The 19510-nt window shown below is 39.4% G+C and overlaps 1 protein-coding gene across 1 annotated transcript in view; it reads left to right on the top strand.

Moving 5' to 3' along the window:
- DNAH10 (dynein axonemal heavy chain 10) overlaps window positions 1-19510 on the top strand; it is a 58320-nt gene that overhangs the window by 22775 nt on the left and 16035 nt on the right. The window contains exons 30-57 of the mRNA XM_074606964.1: window positions 481-750; window positions 845-1028; window positions 1321-1455; window positions 1866-2018; window positions 2576-2764; window positions 2874-3020; window positions 3915-4106; window positions 4268-4386; window positions 4555-4713; window positions 5037-5172; window positions 5302-5424; window positions 5971-6105; window positions 6397-6613; window positions 7094-7213; window positions 8703-8848; window positions 9239-9391; window positions 9932-10192; window positions 10861-11033; window positions 11723-11816; window positions 12871-13038; window positions 13345-13533; window positions 14190-14361; window positions 15296-15499; window positions 16101-16181; window positions 16584-16781; window positions 17424-17585; window positions 18136-18310; window positions 19171-19352. Coding sequence (XP_074463065.1) covers window positions 481-750; window positions 845-1028; window positions 1321-1455; window positions 1866-2018; window positions 2576-2764; window positions 2874-3020; window positions 3915-4106; window positions 4268-4386; window positions 4555-4713; window positions 5037-5172; window positions 5302-5424; window positions 5971-6105; window positions 6397-6613; window positions 7094-7213; window positions 8703-8848; window positions 9239-9391; window positions 9932-10192; window positions 10861-11033; window positions 11723-11816; window positions 12871-13038; window positions 13345-13533; window positions 14190-14361; window positions 15296-15499; window positions 16101-16181; window positions 16584-16781; window positions 17424-17585; window positions 18136-18310; window positions 19171-19352 — 4637 coding nt within the window. The remainder of the gene's footprint in view (window positions 1-480; window positions 751-844; window positions 1029-1320; window positions 1456-1865; window positions 2019-2575; window positions 2765-2873; window positions 3021-3914; window positions 4107-4267; window positions 4387-4554; window positions 4714-5036; window positions 5173-5301; window positions 5425-5970; window positions 6106-6396; window positions 6614-7093; window positions 7214-8702; window positions 8849-9238; window positions 9392-9931; window positions 10193-10860; window positions 11034-11722; window positions 11817-12870; window positions 13039-13344; window positions 13534-14189; window positions 14362-15295; window positions 15500-16100; window positions 16182-16583; window positions 16782-17423; window positions 17586-18135; window positions 18311-19170; window positions 19353-19510) is intronic.

Here is a 19510-nt window from a genome sequence, read left to right as displayed (position 1 = left end):
GGATAACACAAATACTGTATATGTTATTATGAGCCTGTAGTGATATAGAAAAATAAAGACTTAATTTTTTAATTTTTACACAATTTAGCCTGTATTTCTGTATGTGGAGGGATATGAATACATGCATATGCAGTATTTTAACTGACCAGAAAAAATTGTGTTATCTATTGTATGTAATTTCCTAAGTCTTGAGTTTTTATTTTTCCTGTTGTGTGCACAGCATGTTTTGCTCACTATGAATTCCACCTGGCAATCTTTACACATGGAATATCAGAGTATTTCCTAGGCTTTTGAAATACTACCGCATACCTTGATAGAATTCTGTACATCTGTGTAAACTTTGGCTCATGTGGTAGTTGTTGCAGAAATAGGAGGAATGTCTTTTTTTTTCTTTTACTTTTTTTTTCTCTTTTCCTATCCTGATCAGTTACTTAGAATAAACGATTACTCAGACTTCCTCACTATATATATTTCCCATAGAGTCGATTGGATGTTACTCTACCAAGGCATGATGGTGCTGGCTGCTAATCAGGTGTGGTGGACTTGGGAGGTAGAGGATGTCTTTCGGAAAGTGAAGAAAGGAGAGAAACAGGCCATGAAACTTTATGCTAAAAAAATGCATAGACAAATTGATGACCTGGTTACACGCATTACAATGCCTTTGAGCAAAAATGACAGGAAAAAATACAACACTGTTCTCATTATTGATGTTCACGCCAGAGACATTGTTGATACATTCGTAAGAGACAGGTAAACACTGCCCCCCAACCTATTGAAAAAATACCAAATGCATAAATTGTATTTCCATCCTTTTACCTCATGTGCGCCAGTCTCTCTTGTGTAGCATTCTGCAGGCTCAGGAGTTTGAATGGGAAAGCCAGCTGCGTTTTTACTGGGACCGAGAGCCAGACGAACTGAGTGTGAGGCAGTGCACAGGCACGTTTTCGTACGGTTATGAGTATATGGGTTTGAATGGACGTCTTGTGATCACTCCCCTTACAGATCGTATTTATCTTACACTCACACAGGTATATGTTCAAGGAGATTTTTACTAACAAACCCTTTTAAAATACACTTCTCGGCAATCACATAGTTGTTTTATCGCCACTTTCTGTTACCTCCTAGATATCAACGCGAACGCTATTATGTTTGAAAATAATTGTGATGTCCTTCTAACCTGATTGCATCAAAGATAATATAGAATGCATTCACAGATAAAATTTAAGGGTTTTTGTACCCAACAGTTCATTTGTGATTTTGCTACCAACCTAATATAAATGTAATCCAAGCTTTGCTTTGCTTTTTCATCTGTTTCCAAAGGCTTTATCAATGTTTTTGGGAGGAGCACCAGCAGGGCCAGCAGGTACAGGGAAAACGGAAACAACCAAGGATCTGGCCAAAGCACTGGGTTTGCTGTGCGTAGTGACAAACTGCGGAGAAGGCATGGATTTCAAAGTAAGAGTTGAAGATCTGTGTTCTCAGATAAAGTGCCAGTTACTACTCTTTTTCAGTGCCTAGGATGAGGACATATTCTGAACTTCTGAATATGTGCCTTCCTTAGAGATACCATGCTGATTGATAATGAAATATAGTTAAAATGTCTATTTTGAAGAAATTCTTGAAGGAATTTCAGGTGCTTTCAAGCAGTGGAGCAATGACTATATGATATGTGTTTAAGCTCCTCATGGGCAATCTGCACTCGGCAAATAATCATTGCAAGACGTTATGACAGATTGCTAGCTCCTGCATGTGGAAAAATCCAGAGTTTTTACCCAGTCATTGAGTTTTAGCGTACTCCAAAATTTGCTGATGCTGAATGTTTTATATATTCATTGCTGAGATGTTTTTCTTGTTGTTCTTGTTAGGCAGTTGGTAAAATTTTCTCTGGTCTCGCCCAGTGTGGAGCGTGGGGATGCTTTGATGAATTCAATCGTATCGATGCTTCTGTGCTTTCAGTCATTTCTTCTCAGATTCAGACTATTCGAAATGCTTTAATGAATAAGTTGAAAACATTTCAGGTAAAAATTTTAAAAAGAGTAATTGTGAAGGCTGATGTTGTTTTTGAGGCCAAGATTCAGAGTTAGACCCCATCATTAGATACTTCTTCTGTAATTCATTTGTGCTGAACTTTTCAAACTCCTGAGTATCTACTCTCAGTTTCAGAGATGTTAAATCCTTCCTGATTTCCTAATCCTTTTCTAGGTTCGTCATTTGTGAAGTGGGATAAAAGTAAGCTAAATAGGATAATAGTAAGTAAATGGGATAATAGTACAGTAGTAATTAGGGACAGGAGTAACTTAACTTGATGTGGGTTGTGAGGCTTTATTTACTCACGTTTGTTGAAATTCAAAACCCTGAGACAGAAAATTTGATCGAGAAGTGTGAAATGTCTTGATGTTTATATGCAAGGTACAAATGGTGGAATGAATGTATCTGGATGACTACCTAAAGCTAAGTGTTTTAACGTGTTGTCCTAAGTGGGTGCCCCAGTATCGCTGGTTTTCTCTCTGAGCAAAAAGTACTATTTGTTTCAATTCCAAATACACATTGTTGTAACATTGTCTTATGCCTTTAGTTTCAAGGACAGGAAATTACCCTTGACAGCCGAATGGGCATTTTTATTACAATGAATCCTGGTTACGCTGGCCGGACTGAGCTCCCTGAGTCTGTAAAAGCTTTGTTCAGGCCTGTGGTTGTTATTGTACCAGATCTTCAGCAAATCTGTGAAATCATGCTCTTTTCTGAAGGGTTCCTTATGGCAAAGGTAAGAGAATTTTATCGCTACCCATACCCATGTACGCACCCATGTATGCATGGCCAGTGTTTAGTTGCGACTTACATGTTCGTGATTCTCTAACTTAAATCTCAAACAGATGCTTGCCAAGAAGATGACGGTGCTATACAAGCTGGCAAAGGAACAACTTTCTAAACAACATCATTACGATTTTGGACTGCGAGCCCTTAAGTCGGTGTTGGTGATGGCTGGAGAACTGAAAAGAGGATCAGCAGACCTCAGTGAGGTAGATTTGCTACTTAGTTACTGTGGGTAGATCATCTTTCTCCTTAGGAAGAGGATGCGTTTACATGTCTGCTGTAGTTTGTCTCTGTTGGAAACAGGAGCACTGGTTTTATTTGTCTTATTATTTCATTTTGTTCTTATTGAATTTCATCATGCCCTGTACCAGCAAGTTACCATCAGAACTCAAGTCAAAGTAGAGGAATCTATAGAAAATGAGGTATTTTACTTCTTGTTAAGTCCAGAATGCAAATAGCCAGAAGAATGTCTCTGGATGAATAGCGAAAGCTAGTTTTTGAACAGCAAGTGCTCCAGTCATGCAGTTATTAATTGTGTAGCTCAAATAGTACAGTATACTTATAAATTAAATTTTTTTAGTACTGCATTGCTTTTTATGGCTTTCTTTTACACATATTTTTTATTTCTATATGTACGGTTGTGATACCCAGTTGCCTGGAAAATTCTTATTCAAATTTCTTCTTAAAAACTTGGAGACACTGAAGGAAACTCTCCTATAAAGTTATGTACAGATGCACATTGCAGGTTGGCAGGAAGTTGGGGTCTAAATGATGCTCTCAAGGGGACTACAGAACTTGGGTATATTCATAAAAGTGTTTGTTATTTTAATATCAAATCAGGGAAGCTGTGGTGTGGGCCACTCCAGCCATTTGGCATTTGTTTAATGTGGTAGAAAAAGGCAGTGTGTTATTTTTAGCTATTGGTCTGCTTAATCCTTATAAAATAACCTTTGTTTCCACTAGTAACTGATGCCAAGAAAACATTCTCAAAGCTGTACTGGAGTGATCAGGAAATAGTTTTTAGAGATATTTGAAGTTACTACATATAAGATAATTGGTTAGCTTTTTGGTAAAGATTGATTTTGCTATGTTTTTTCTAGGAAGTTGTATTGATGAGAGCTCTACGAGATATGAATCTTCCTAAATTTGTGTTTGAAGATGTACCTCTCTTCCTTGGCCTAATCTCTGACTTGTTTCCTGGCCTGGATTGCCCTCGAGTCCGCTATCCTAACTTTAACGATGCTGTAGAACAAGTGCTGGAAGAAGGGGGTTATGTTGTTTTACCAGACCAGGTATAAAAAATGTTAATTTTTTGTTGTAAACATTAGGCTGGATATGCATTGCTGCACTCTGGAGTGGCACGAGGAAAGCTTAATTGATATAGACCAGCTGCTGGTCTTGTCCATAGAATAATTATGGACAGCAGTCTATTGAATCAGTGTTTATTTTTCAGGTGGATAAAGTAGTTCAGATGTATGAGACAATGTTAACTCGTCACACTACAATGGTAGTTGGACCTACTGGAGGTGGCAAATCAGTTGTCATTAATGCTTTGTGCCAGGCCCAAAACAAGTGAGTGTAGAATTTGATACATGGAAATCTGGTTGTAAAATGGCATAGACTGCATTATTCAGCGCTGTGTAGTCATGACAAGATCAATAGCTGATCATAGTGTTTGCCTGGGTTAATATGAGATGGTATTGTGTCATTTTAATATTGCTTTTCTTGCTATATCTCTAGGCTGGGATTATTGACAAAACTTTACACACTGAACCCTAAAGCTATGAGTGTGATTGAGCTGTATGGGATCCTTGACCCTACCACACGAGACTGGACAGATGGAGTCCTGTCAAACATTTTTCGGGATATCAACAGGCCTACTGACAAGAAAGAGCGAAGGTAGACAGCTAGAAATCATTGTCATTATTTTTAGGTACTGAATTTTACATCAATATTTTATTTTTTTTTATTTTAAATATTTGATACTGCACTATTAAAAAAAGGCAAAAAGCTGAATAAATAGAAAGTGTCTAGGGGTTTTTCTGTCTTCTGTGAGTTTCCAGCCTCAGTGAGATGGATGGAAACTATGCAGTTATCAAAAAGGAATGGGAGGCTTTAAAACACCTGGACTGACACTGACACCATTGATGGCACATCTGAATTCTGAAATATGTTAGTAAAATCAGAGATTAGTTGGTGCCCCTTGACTCCTGTATCCACAGGTACATTCTGTTTGATGGGGATGTGGATGCTCTCTGGGTTGAAAACATGAATTCTGTCATGGATGACAACAGGTTATTGACCCTGGCAAATGGGGAACGCATTAGACTTCAGTCACACTGTGCTTTGTTGTTTGAGGTAAGTAATGACTGTACTGTTTAATACGTGGGGAGGGTTAGATACAGGCGGGTCTACAAAGCCTGAAAGGCCGTTACTGTGGCTGTTCTTTGTTTAAGTGTATGATTATCTTGTATGATTATTTTATAGGTTGGTGACTTACAGTATGCATCTCCTGCCACAGTATCCCGCTGTGGAATGGTCTTTGTAGATCCTAAAAATCTGAAATATAAGCCCTACTGGCAGAAGTGGATCCAAGGAAGAGGAAGTGAGGTGGGAATTTCCGCACTTGTTCAGAGACCATCTGTATTAAATACTGAACTGTAGACAGCTGGAAAAAAACAACTTCTTAAAGGCAGCCTGATTTTCTGACAACAGATCTCATCACTAGGCCTGCAGCAGAGGGCTAAAGAGATTTTCTAGCTTTTCTAACTTCTGGTTATTTCTGAGAAGTGAAGAACCAAGAAATCAGTTTACCTGACCTTCAAAGAGTTAACAGTGAGATTGCTTAGGTCCTTGTTTCTTACATTTACATTCAAAACTCAAGTCCACAGGGAGTTGCAGTAAGACAACTTAGTTGCTAGCACCAGATGAATGCAGATCCTCACCTGCTGAAAACCCAGCAGGTTTGCAGTACAATATTGTTTTTCCGTACAATAGTGTCACATTTATTCATGTGACTGTACACTGTCTTTGGTAGAATTGATTCCTGCAAGAACAATCATACTTGGTCAGCCAGGTATTGGTGGGAAGCTCTGCTGTCAAAAATCAGCTTTCCAGGTTTCTGTGTGCTGAATTATTGTCCTTTTCGTTCCTCAGCAAGAAAGAATAGAATTGAATCGTCTCTTTGAAAAATATGTGCCCTACCTTATTGATATGATTGTAGAGGGAATTGTGGATGGCAGACATGGAGAAAGGCTGAAGACCGTTGTTCCTCAAACAGATTTAAATATGGTAAGGAATAGAGAGTAAAGGTTGAAAAAGTTTATCTAAAAAGAAATGGAATGATGGAGAGAGTAAAAACCTCCCAAAGAAAGCACAGGAGTAGAGTCCATGCTGGAACGTCAGTTTGCTAGTGATGAGTACCAAGAGATAAACGAAACAGTCCGTTCCCAACAATGCTCTTCTACTGTCATTAATACTCATATCAGTAGATACACCTGTAAGGACAAAAGATCAGCAAACACTCAAACAGCTGAAAACATGTTAGGCTTACTTACAGAGTTTTGTCTTGTTTTACAACAGGTGGTGCAGTTGAGTGTGATGCTGGAAGCTCTACTTGTGGTACAGCCTGATGATCCTGATATTCTGGAGTGTTTTTTCTTGGAAGCTTTGTATTCCTCCTTAGGTGCTGCTCTTCTTGATGCTGGGAGAATTACATTTGATGAAAATGTTAAACGTATTTCCTGCATGTCTACTGTTCATGATGATAACATCCTGGCTAAGCCAGGGGAGCTGCCAGGTAGGATCTTGTCATAATTTAGTCTGAATCCCATCGATTATATTAGGAAAGTGTTAGTTTCCATGAAGGCAGAACATCGTTCTTCCTTCCAGCTAGCCATACTGGCTGCAAAATATGCTCTCTGAAGGACTATCACTGAAAACCGTGTAGAGATACTGATGCTAGATGACTCTCAGCTAGTGATCTGTCCTCACAGAACAGTACTTTTCTATGCTGAGCTGAAGAGGTAAACAGTGAAAGGAAAAATAAAATGTGAAAGGAAAACCAGTGGAAGGTACTTAAAAAGTGGTAGTATGATCCAAGTGCTGGACGAGGAGAATTTTGGTTGATGCCTTACTGGGTTAAATGAACAAGTAAACAGAATGCAGTTTTGCCCAACTTGGTCCAGAATCTTATTCTTCACTTTCACCTCAAACAGATTATTTTCTTATGAAATATTTCAGTGTCCTAGAAAACCTCCAGTTGCTTAATGGTTTGCAGGTCAGCTGCCAACTTTGTACGACTTCCATTTTGATGGATTTCAAAAAAAGTGGGTGCCTTGGATGAAACTTGTTCCTGAATATATTCATAAGCCTCAAGTGAAATTTCTTGACATTCTAGGTGAGTGTAAGATAAAAATACAGTAATGGTATGCCTTTAATTTATAATGTGTCACTACTGAGTGCATGGCTCAACATGAGGCATCCTCTTTCTGTACTGAAGGTCATCTACTCACATTCAGTTTCTTGTGATGGCACAAATCAGTTGCTTCAATGTTCTTGTCAAAGTAGCTTAGCAGAAATAGAGTTGATCTATATACTGCACAAGGCAGTACTCTGCCTTGGTGAGGCCGCACCTGGAGTACTGTGTCCAGTTCTGGGCTCCCCGGTTCAAGAGGGACAGGGAACTGCTGGAAAGGGTGCAGCAGAGGGCTACAAAGATGATTGGGGGACTGGAACACCTCTCTTATGAGGAAAGGCTGAGGGATTTGGGTCTCTTCAGTCTGGAAAAAAGACGGCTGAGGGGTGACCTTATCAACGCTTATAAATACTTAAAGGGTGGGTGTCAGGAGGATGGGGCCAGGCTCTTTTCAGTGGTGCCCGGGGACAGGACAAGAGGCAATGGGCACAAACTTGAACATAGGAAGTTCCACCTAAACATGAGGAGGAACTTCTTTACCCTGAGGGTGACAGAGCACTGGAACAGGCTGCCCAGAGAGGTGGTGGAGTCTCCAACTCTGGAGACATTCAAAACCCGCCTGGACATGTTCCTGTGTAACCTGCTCTAGGTGACCCTGCTCTGGCAGGGGGGTTGGACTAGATGATCTCCAGAGGTCCCTTCCAACCCTATGATTCTATGATTCTATGATTCTATGATATTTACAGCACTGTGTAATAAATGAGGAAAGGATGAAAAGGTTGTTTCAGTTAATAAGGCTTATTAGGAGCTAACAATGCCTTTTACAAGCCAGAATAGCAGAAGATTCAGTGTCTGCTCTACCAGAAACTCTAGGAAAAATGTTAACTTTGTGGTTCAGGTACTCGATAGGTAAAAATTGCATTCTTAAGGCTGTTACTGGTTGTTACTTCAAGCACTGTTTAATGGTGACAGGTGCTTTTCACAGGTAAGGACAAATTAATGCAGGTTACTTTATAGTAAGACTTAAGCAAGCACAGGTTAACTTCACTGACACAAGGGATAATTATATGATCTCTAAAGTTGCTCCTAATGGCAGACTATTCACATAGAACGAAATTCATCACTGTAGAGTTCTGGGAAAATGCTTATGATCCAAATAAATCCTGATTATATCCTTGAAATAGGGATTAAATGGAGCTTAACCAGTCCATGACCCTTCTATATGGAAGATAATGTCTTTTTTAAAATACCTATAGGAGAAAAGATCCCAGGGATAAAAGCTGAAAAGTGATAGTTGAGCAATTAAAATTTTCTTTCAACATTGTTAGTGAGTTGATACTTCAGATTATGTCTTTGTGCAACTGCATGTTAATACCTTGAGAGTCTCATCCAGCACTGTTCTATAAATATAAATCCCTCTGCTGTACTGCATTTTATTTTAACCTACTATCATATTAATGATCTTTTTCAGTGCCTACAGTGGATACAACACGCACTACTTGGTTACTAGAACAGATGGTAAAAATAAAACGCCCGGTTGTTCTTGTAGGTGAATCGGGTACATCTAAAACAGCAACTACACAAAACTTCCTAAATAATCTGAACAAAGACCTTAATGTATGTATGAGGCATTGTTTTTAAAGCTGCATTTTTGTCCCTTGTCCTTGTGTTAAATTTGCATTGTGAGGCCTGAGTCTGTGGGTAGCAATATTGACTTTGGTAACATTAACTGCAAGTTCAGGCCCAAAGTGTGTGAATGATTTGAGAATCCTTCAGGATCAAAGATGTTTTGTTCTGTTCTGCCATGTGTAAATTCAATTTTATAAAGTAAATATATGTTATTGAAGTGCTAAGAATGGGATTACTTTTCTTTGTCATCTGTAATTCAAGTGAATAAATGGACCAGAAAAGTGTTTCCTGTATGTCTGACAGTCTAATATAAAGAATATTTTTGAATGCTCTAGTTAAAAAAAGAACAGGTAAAAATCCATTCTTATCCCTTTGCAGCTGCTGCTAGTAATTAACTTCTCTTCTCGTACAACATCAATGGACATTCAGAGAAACCTAGAGACAAATGTAGAGAAGCGAACTAAAGATACTTACGGCCCTCCTATGGGAAAACGTCTCATTGTTTTCATGGATGATATGAATATGCCAAGGGTAAGCTGCCAATAGTTTGCAAGGTAGTATAGAAACATTTGGGGTGGCACAAATGTGGTCTCTTCATATACAGATCCAGTGAATCACAAGTCGAGGAGATTCATGGTAAGTCCATAACTGGATTTCGGTTTAGAATCTTTAGAAGAGTTGGACTTGTGTGCAGTAGGGAGTGTTTCTGTCTGTTACAATATTTGTCCTATATATAAGTGAGATCCTGTTGGATCATTTCTTTATGCCATTTAAATCATGTCTCTCTGGCCTGATACTGGCTGCCGGTTGTGTACTATAGGAACCATCGCTTTCTCTTTACAAATAGGGCAAAAGAGTATGTGCGCATTTCGTTTATCTCAGGGAAGAGGCACTTTTCTCACAGGACACATTGGAGTGAATGTTCACAATCAATGCTAAAGCTTTACAAAGTGTCTCTTAGTCCTTATAATGTTCTCCTCAGTATGGAGCACAGTATTTCCACATTTATAGCAGTAAGTGGCATGCTGATGTACTGCGCTCTAAAGATCTTGGCTCTCTTGTATTACAAAGGTTGATGAGTATGGCACACAGCAACCCATTGCCTTGTTGAAGCTGCTGCTGGAAAAAGGTTTCTTGTACGACCGTGGTAAGGAGATGAACTGTAAACTTCTTCGAGACCTGGATTTCATTGCTGCCATGGGGAAAGCTGGAGGAGGTCGGAATGAAGTTGACCCTCGATTCATCTCACTCTTCAGTGTTTTTAACATACCTTTTCCTTCTGAGCAATCACTGAATTTGATCTATGCCTCCATCCTGAAAGGCCACACCGTGGTAATTTAACTGTTTTTAAAGGATTGCTCAACACGTTTATTATTTTTAAATAGACATTCATTTCTGTTATCACAAGACCTGAAATCTTCTGTTACCAGTTTTTTTTTCTTGTTTAGAACCTCATGCAAACCTTTCACTTCCTCTTCTCTTTCTCAGAAGATAAGTTTACATTGTTTTGATAAATTCTTGAGTAATATGTAAACTTTCAAGTCAGCAGATCATTTATAAAACCGGTGCTTTTCATAGGTTGAAACCTGTGAACCATTTGGTTACAGTTCTTATAACCAAATACGCAAAGGCCAGGAAAGTCCTGAATGACAGTGAAAAATTTAATGAAGTAGACTGCATTACTATCAAGTAAACTGAAAAATTATGTAAAAAAAAGAGCAACTTATTTTTTCTGCTATGGAAGTGCTGTAGAAATCCCAGTCATGGAGTTTGATATTTTCAGCACTGTGCAGGCTTGGGAGTGAAGATGGGCCCTGCCCAAAACATTTAACTACAGAATGTTCGTACTACACAGGAATATGAATTTCTGAAAATGTTTGCCCTCAATTATTTGAAATATACCAAGCAGGGTTAACAGCTGGAAAGCGGAATATGTTTAATAGCGTTGAGTTCCCTCTGGGCAGTCTCATGAAAACACCTCTTCTTTCTCATGTTTTCAGATGTTTAATGAGTCTGTATCAGCCATCTCTGACAAGATTACAGTGTGTACTTTGGAGCTTTATAAAATGATTATTCGTGACCTACCCCCTACTCCTTCCAAATTCCATTACATTTTTAACCTGCGGGATCTTTCCAGGGTCTATAATGGACTTATTCTTACAACTCCAGAGAGGTAAGAATTGAAAAATTGCCTTCAGATCCTACAGCTATTTATACTGGATGAATCTGTGTGAAGATGAGGTAATTCTCCCAGGTATCCAGTGACAGGATGTGTAGGAATGGTTCAGAGCTGTGCCAGAAGAGGTTTAGAATGGACATTGGGAAGCATTTCTTAACTGAGAGTGTGGTCAAAGCCTGGAACAGGCTTCCTGTAGACGTGGTGGATGCACCAAACCTGTCAGTGTTTGAGGCATTTGGAGAACGCCCTTAATAACATGCATTAACTTGGTCAGCCCTGAATTGGTCAGGCAGTTGGACTAGATGATTGTTCTAAGTCCCTTCCAACTGAAATATCCTATCCTATCCTATCCTATCCTATCCTATCCTATCCTATCCTATCCTATCCTATCCTATCCTATCCTATCCTATCCTATCCTATCCTATCCTATCCTATCCTATCTTATCTTATCCTATCCTATCCTATCCTAGTCTTGATAACAAACACTGATGCGTTAGTCTTTCATAAATAAAATATCCAGAGGTAAAAATGCAAGCAAATTATTTATTTGTCCTTATAAAAAGAACAAAACCAAAAAGAGTTAAAAAAAGTCAGTCCAGACTTTGGTCAGTGTTATTAACCATATGGCCTTAGGAATCATGTCAGCTCATTTGATGCAGTGTGATATTCCAATGTTAATGTAGGTTTCCAACAGTGACCCAGATGGTGAGAGTTTGGAGGAATGAGTGCCTGAGGGTTTTCCATGACAGGCTGATTAATGAAGCAGACAAAGCATTGGTGAGTAATTTCTTTCAATTTTTAGTAGTCACTGACTATTACTATGGCAACTAATTTGCAACAGCAACATTACCAACTGTTGCACTCAGGTCTTGCAGTCAGACTGCGGACTTGTCTAACCACTATGTTGCTCCATTAATTTAAAACGTGGCCCATGCAGTTTTCTTTTCTAAAATAATGTGAGTATGGTAGACTAAGTGAGCAGATCTGCTGAAGGAATGGAAAGTGTCACTTGGTTTGCCTGTCCAGGAAAATTGCTTAGCAGTGGCACAGGTGACAAACTGTGAGGGCAGTGCAGGGGAAAACTCAGGAAATTACTTCATTTTCAAGTCAGTATTTTCCTTTAGGAGGGATTGTGACTATACAATCAAGTAGGAAAAAGAAGGATAAGAGCCGAGTCCTTAAACAATGCATTCAGTTTTTGGCTGTTTTGCAGACTGGAAAATGCTCCAAATTGTATCTTAAAACACCAGAGAGAATGACACCAATTTTATACCTTGAAAATTAGGGGAGGATTTGGATAAAATTTACTTACATATAAGGTTAGATGAAAAGAGGTAGATTAAGGTGGCTTCAGATTTTTGTGCTTAAAACTTTCTCCTCTAACGTAGAAAGATGCAACCCCAGCTCAATTTTAACAACTCAGAATAATTATATTGCAACTTTTCTGTATTTGTGCATTCATTCGTCTTTACAATATTGTGAGAAGTCTTGGTGGCGAGACATCCATGAATGATGTGAAGGAAGGTTTATTAATGTAATATTTACACCAATATATGACAAGGTATTTTTTTTTTAACAGGCTTATCCTTTCTTGTCTTAAACTTCTGCAGTTCATTGGCTTGAATGGTTCTTGAACTCCCTGTTAGATCATTTTAAATCATACATAGCACACAATGGGAGGCTGTGGTCTTTGTATCTTCTAGTGACATAAGTATTCCATTGAAATCAGTCAGTATTTGAGCAAGAATCTGCATTATCACCCTTCTGAGAGTTACTGGATTCAGAATCATCTGCTTTGTTGTGTTTCCTGACTCATTTCATATACTTGAAGGTACAAGGTCATGTAAAAAACCTGATTGAAGAGAATTTCAGAGATGACTTGGAGTATGCAATGAGGGATCCTATTCTTTTTGGAGATTTTAGAATGGCACTGAGTGAAGGAGAACCTCGTATTTATGAAGATATCCAAGACTATGACGCAGCAAAAGCTCTCTTTCAGGTAGCGTGCATCACCTTGGAACCGTGCCTGATTCTGTCTCTGTGCCTGAGGAATGGGCAGAAGCCTGCCTCAAACTGTAGGAAATCTGTTCTGGTTTTGTGTGCACATAGAATTTTATGTGCATTGTTACCCATTTGGGGTCTGCAGTAATGAAAATTGAGGGTCAGCTACAGAGTCAGCAGTGTTTTCCCATAGTTTAGTTTCCCTGAGGAAGGGGAAAGGAATAATGCTGCTAAATGGGTTGTCATTTTATTAATGTTATTAATTGTTCCTTGGTCTCCTAGTAACATTCACCTTTATATGCAGGAGATTTTGGAGGAATATAATGAAGTTAATGTTAAAATGAATCTGGTTCTTTTTGATGATGCTTTGGAGCACTTAATCCATGTACATCGCATCATACGGATGGATCACGGGCATGCCCTGCTCATAGGAGTGGGAGGCTCAGGAAAACAGTCTCTAACAAGACTGGCTGCCTATACAGCTGGATGTGAGGTTAGTGACCCTGCATCTTTGCAGTGAAAGAAGACAAGGAAAGCAACTTTGTGATCAGGATTAAATTAATGGGGCAGGGGAAGTCAGTCAGTCAAGGTAAGATCAGGCTGGCATCTCCTCCCTGTGGAGAGAAAAACAGGGTGAAGTGATCGCTTGGAGGTGTAAGATCACCAGATGGGTGATCTGGGCAGGAAGACGTCAGTCCCTAAATCTGGGTTTTGGCACTGGTGACAGAAAACAAGGATGGATTTGGGAGTGAACAACTAATAGTCCCTAACTACTGCTTTTGTTACTTATGTGTATTACAGCAGCACTCTGTTGCTGCTTGAGGAACCTCATTGTGATGGATACTGCAATATTTCAGATAGGAAATGTTCCTCTCTCACATGTACTTCCAGTTTCTTAAAGAGGCTGTTGGCTTGGACAGGAAGAACAAAAAAGGAGGATGAACATAAAGCAATTTTGAAAATGCAGTCCTGCAGGGTTGTACGAATATAGTTTTAAAAAAGAATGTAACGCGTAATTTTTTTGATACTTACACATTTACTGATGATAGGTGCCAAACCAAAACCATTGATCTAGTCTAATTGAAATTTAGAGTTACCATCATGTCTTGGGTCCATCTGTGTCTTCTCAGTATATGTTTGCATCCTTAGGTATTTGAGATCGTCTTGAGTCGAGGATATGGAGAAAATAATTTCCGAGAAGATTTAAAAAATTTGTACCAGAAGCTGGGTATTGAGAACAAGTCAATGGTCTTCTTGTTTACAGATGCCCATGTAGCAGAAGAGAGTTTCCTGGAACTCATCAACAACATGTTAACTTCAGGTGACACAGGCAGCCTCAGTTACTCCCAATCAGTATCTACTTGTCACTCATAATCTCAAACATACCCTTGATCCAGCTATTACTGTTTCACACTGTGCTCTCTGCTGCTTTAGTTAGTTACACCTTTCAGTACTACCTGAAACGATCTTGGCCTTAATAATGGCATTTTGGCATCTTCTTAGAGTCATTTATATGTGTCTAGGAAGGCTGATCATGATGTTGCAGGAGTCTCAGATTTCTTCCAAGACTGATGTATAACTTCAACTGCGTTTAGCCACAAACGCACCTCCTGTCCCATTGGCTTTTTAATAGCGTTCACCTGAACTGCAGCAACTGCTTATATATATATGTCCTAAACTGCAGTTTAGTATCTTTTAGTGTATGCAGCAGCTGAAAATGAGCAGCAGCTGGCACTGTGTGACCACTCTCTCAATAGAAGTTTCAACACAGTCTGATTTAAAAACAGATGTGTTAAATTTTATCCCTTTCCTTGGTCTAGTTCTCCCTGTTCCTGTTCTGCTTATGTCTGTCATTAGGTAACTTATGCAATACTAGCCGTGTGATTGAGAGAATGAAAATATGAACTGATGGTTTGCAGAGACTAATGAAGATTTTTCTTTGCAGAGTTAAAAGCACTTTATGTTCTTATGACATTTTGTATATAATACTGAAGCCCAAACAAAAATGAATTAATCATTCCTCCAAATCCCCTTGCATCATCCTAAGTACTGGCTATTTTCCATGGGGGTTTGATAGTAAACAAGGAGGAGAAGCATAAGAGAGATTAATAGGTTCATTCAAAACTATGCAGAATCATTTTTGCAGAACTAAGTTTAAAATTTGTGACTGTGGTTTCTCATCTGCCCTATCCCCCGCCATATGGCTTTCTCTTACTGGTTGTTCTCACTAGTATTCTTCTGTCCTTGTGTTACAGGAATGGTGCCAGCCCTTTTTGCAGATGATGAAAAAGACACCATACTAAGCCAGATTGGAGATGAAGCTGCTAAAGCTGGCATGAATCCAGCTAAAGAGAGTATCTGGCAATATTTTGTAAACAAATGTGCAAACAACCTTCACATTGTCTTGGGAATGTCCCCAGTTGGGGATGATCTGAGAAAGTGGTGCAGAAATTTCCCAGGTATCAATTGTATACACTGCTTAGTCCCTTCCTTGTGAAATACTGGCTTGCAGGAGAAAGAAAATCTCCGCTGGACGCTCAGAGATGTCTGGCAGCTAAAGCAAAGCCGCGCAGGTTTCATGATTAAGGATTTGCAGTGCATGATTTTTTTTCCAGTTAATTACCACATATCGGTGGGTATTATTGATTAGCATTTACCAGATTAGTCCATTTTCCAGCTGAACAGCTAGAAATCAATTAGTCATCCTCATTGAACTGGAAATATACAGCCTATGTCTGCAGCCTCCCTTCTGTAGTTTACAGAAGAATGCGTGGTATTAAATCAAGCATTCAAATACCTTGTTGCAGCACGTGACTGCATTGTGTAGAATGGTACAGCCTAAAGAATAGTACAATGGGGTTACAGGACACAGGTGCAAAGTTGATTGTTTACTATCATAATGGAAGTGTTGACTTTGTGGTAAAAATTGTTGCTAAGCAGGAGTCAAGACAGATCCTGCAGATTCTTGATCGAAATAAAGTTAAGCAGGGGACTGCCTGGCAGATGAGGGTCTAGTTTTACAAAGGAATTTTTCAGATAACACTATCCTTTTATTTTAAGGTCTTGTCAACAACACTGGTATTGACTGGTTTTTGCCCTGGCCCCCCCAGGCCTTGTACGCAGTTGCACAATCCTTTGTTGGTAAGTACTATGTCAGTATTTTAACCCATTAACCCTTGTGATAGCCTAAGAAATATATTCTTTACTTTGCAGTCATTGTAGATTTCATAATTTGATTTCCCATTTTGCTTGCGTTTAAACGGGTGATGCAAAATTCCAGTCAAAAAATGGTTTTGGATGGAAATTTCTTACTCAAATAGATTCAAAAAATTGCTAAAATTCAAGTTCCCGACTCTGCGGACAATGTGGCCTGCCTACCAGAAGGTCCAGGTTCTCTTCTCATTCTACCCTGATCTTGCTTTTTGCCCCAGAAAAGACTATTTTTATGCCTGACTTAGATGTACATAAGAGAGATGGTAATTGGCAGACTCTTAAAAAGACCCAAAACCTTTGAAATTTTTTATTTCTTCTGCCTAATTTTAGGAAATAGCACACGCATCCCGTCAGAGAGCTCCAAGTCAGTGATTGAGCATATGGTCATGGTGCATGAGTCTGTAGGGGACTTCAGCAAGAGGTTTCTGCAGAAACTGAGACGTAGCAACCATGTCACGCCAAAGAATTACCTTGATTTTATCCATACTTATTCAAAATTGCTGGAGGAGAAAAACGAGTTCATTTTAGGTAAGGCTGTGTAGATGTTTTTGTCTTTTTAATAAGTTATTTAAATATTTTATTTTTTTAAAATTGTGGTGAGAATCCTGCATATTGCCCACATATACAAAACTTATTTTATCAGTACTATCTCAAATGCTGTGCTGGCATCTGATTTTGACATTGGACCAATATCCTGGCCACATACTGGAAGGTTCAGACTCTGTCTGTCAAATGGTGGCCTCTCCTTTGTGCTTTTTTTGGTTCCTTTTCTGACCCAAGTCAGAATCTCCAAACCAGGCACTTCCCTACTTGGGGAAGAGTCTGATTAAATCTAATACCAGCTCAGCCTTGCTCAGGGTTTGACATTCTTCTTTAAGCAGTAAGTGGGCAGTGAAATATGCGAAGAGGATAAAACATGAACGGTGCAATACAGAAAGCAAGTTGTGGCACAGGATTATTATGTGGCAGCTCAAGTGACATTTACACCATCTTGAGTGGGAGGCTTAGGAAAGGAAAAATTTCTCAAGAGTCATTTTTCTTTGCTAAGTGAGGTTGCCTTGCCACAAAATGCATCTATAAGTGTATTTACCTTCTGTGAGATTGTCTATTGCTGTGTGATAGGACACAATCAATGAATCTCTAACGTTTCTCCCTTTATTTTCTACCTAGCACAATGTAAACGGCTGGATGGTGGCTTAGTTAAACTGAAGGAAGCTAGCATACAGCTGGTTGAGCTGAACAAGAAACTTGCTGAGCAAAAGATTGTGTTAGCAGAAAAAGCAGCTGCTTGTGAAGCTTTATTACAAGAGATTTCAGCAAACACAGAAGTAGGTAGGTAGTTTACAGGCTAAGCAAGCCTCACCTAGTCTGTGTTGTGTTGGGTTGACCCAACACAACTGTCTAAGAGCTCCATCTGCTTCTAGAGGTAACCCTCTTGTTCTATCTGTGCTGATCTAGTGTCATGCTAGAAGAGTAGATCCCCTGTCTTGCTCAGATTGCCATCTTTGCAATATATTTGGCCTACAGTACTTTACACAACTCAATGCTATATTCTCCTGCCCTTGTCTTCCCTTTCCAAGGTGTAGGACGTAACATGGGAAAGAGGCATTAGCAAGAAAGGGACTTTCTGATTCAGAAAATTACTATTAGATGAAAAACAGAGGGAAGCATGGGAGCAAAAGAGATTATGTGCGCTCTTGTGTGGAACACTAACAGTGTTCCTAGCCTGGTGATAGAACTGTAAACATTGGCAAGCTAGCAACAAAAAGGTACTGAGTTGGTGGCAATTTCTGATTTTCAGCCAAGAGCAAATCTATATTAGTATATGTTCTGTATACAAATTTGAGTAATCCATTTATGGTCCTGCCTTTATAATTCCTAGCTGAGGAGAAGAAAAAACTGGCTGAAGAAAAAGCTGTGGAGATAGAGGAACAGAATAAGATTATTGCTACGGAGAAGGCAGCTGCTGAGGCAGCTTTGGCTGAAGTCATGCCTATTTTAGAAGCTGCCAAACTGGAGCTTCAGAAGCTTGACAAGTCTGATGTTACTGAAATCAGGTGACTCATTTGGATGTGCAGTAGCGTAAACTCTTGGAAATTCACTGAGACGCCCTTGTTTGCAGGGTCTGAACCTTAGCCTCACCTTTCTCACCTGCATGGTGTGTGGGTAAAGGTCAGGGCATCAGTTGTCTGGGTGCAGAGGTCACAACAGAATCCCCTGATTCTTAACCCAGGACTTTTCCTCAAGCCTGTTCTTACACTCCTTTGTTTGATGTCTTCCCCATAATTCTCTACCCTGTGACTAGGAACTGCTATGTTTTTTTGCCTGAGCAGTGGCTGTCCAAACCCCTTCGTTCCTCCTCTGTTTTTATTCTGTGTGAATACCAGTAGCACATACGCATTATTTTTCAGGGATGCTTTGATAGCATGAAAATGTATTTCTCTGCTGCATTAACTTTTTCCTGTGTTTTTACAGTACATCTTGTGTTTGGGAATAAATATGAAAGCACATCCAGTCCTTGGCTCTCCCCAAAATAGCAACGGCTCTTCCTACCCTGCCACACTTTTTTAGCTTCCTTTCTCTTATAGGTCTCTGGATTCTTCCTGTACTGCTTCTCCCAAGGGACAGCTGCTTCACTGCCCTAGGGAAGAATATCATGGCTCAGTGTTTTACGCCTTCCACTGTTGAAATCCTTTAGTATTTCATTGATCAAATTGTCTGAATACAAGAATCAGTTTTGAGCTTTTGACTAGTTAATAATTTCTTGTCTGGCTTGGGTTATCTTTTTCACTTTGCGTAGGATGTCTTATGTACTAGTTCTTGCTGTATTGCAATGATTCTCTTAACGAGTACCCGTGTCTGGCATAATGTGCTTTGTCTCCTCCTTTTCCTACTGTTGTCTTCATCTGTTTTCTAGATCCTTTGCAAAACCCCCTAAGCAGGTGCAGGCTGTTTTGGAATGTGTTCTTATAATCAGAGGTTACAAAGAATTAAACTGGAAGACAGCCAAAGCAATGATGTCTGAGGCAAATTTCCTGCGATCCCTGATGGAGATAGATTTTGATGGAATTACTCAGAGCCAAGTGAAATCTGTCCGAGGTAAATTACTGATCTGTATACTTGGAATGAGTGCAGGTTCTTCTTAATGTGATTAGCCATGTCAGTGGCAATCCTTCCAGTGTTATTTGGGAGGGTGGGATTCACTTTGTGCAAGGAGACAACGCTGTCCACAAAGCTGCAGACATTGCACTGTTGGG

This window comes from Larus michahellis, chromosome 13 (genome assembly GCF_964199755.1).
Source record: "Larus michahellis chromosome 13, bLarMic1.1, whole genome shotgun sequence".
NCBI lineage: Eukaryota > Metazoa > Chordata > Aves > Charadriiformes > Laridae > Larus > Larus michahellis.
This window is presented reverse-complemented; position numbering and strand designations above follow the sequence as displayed.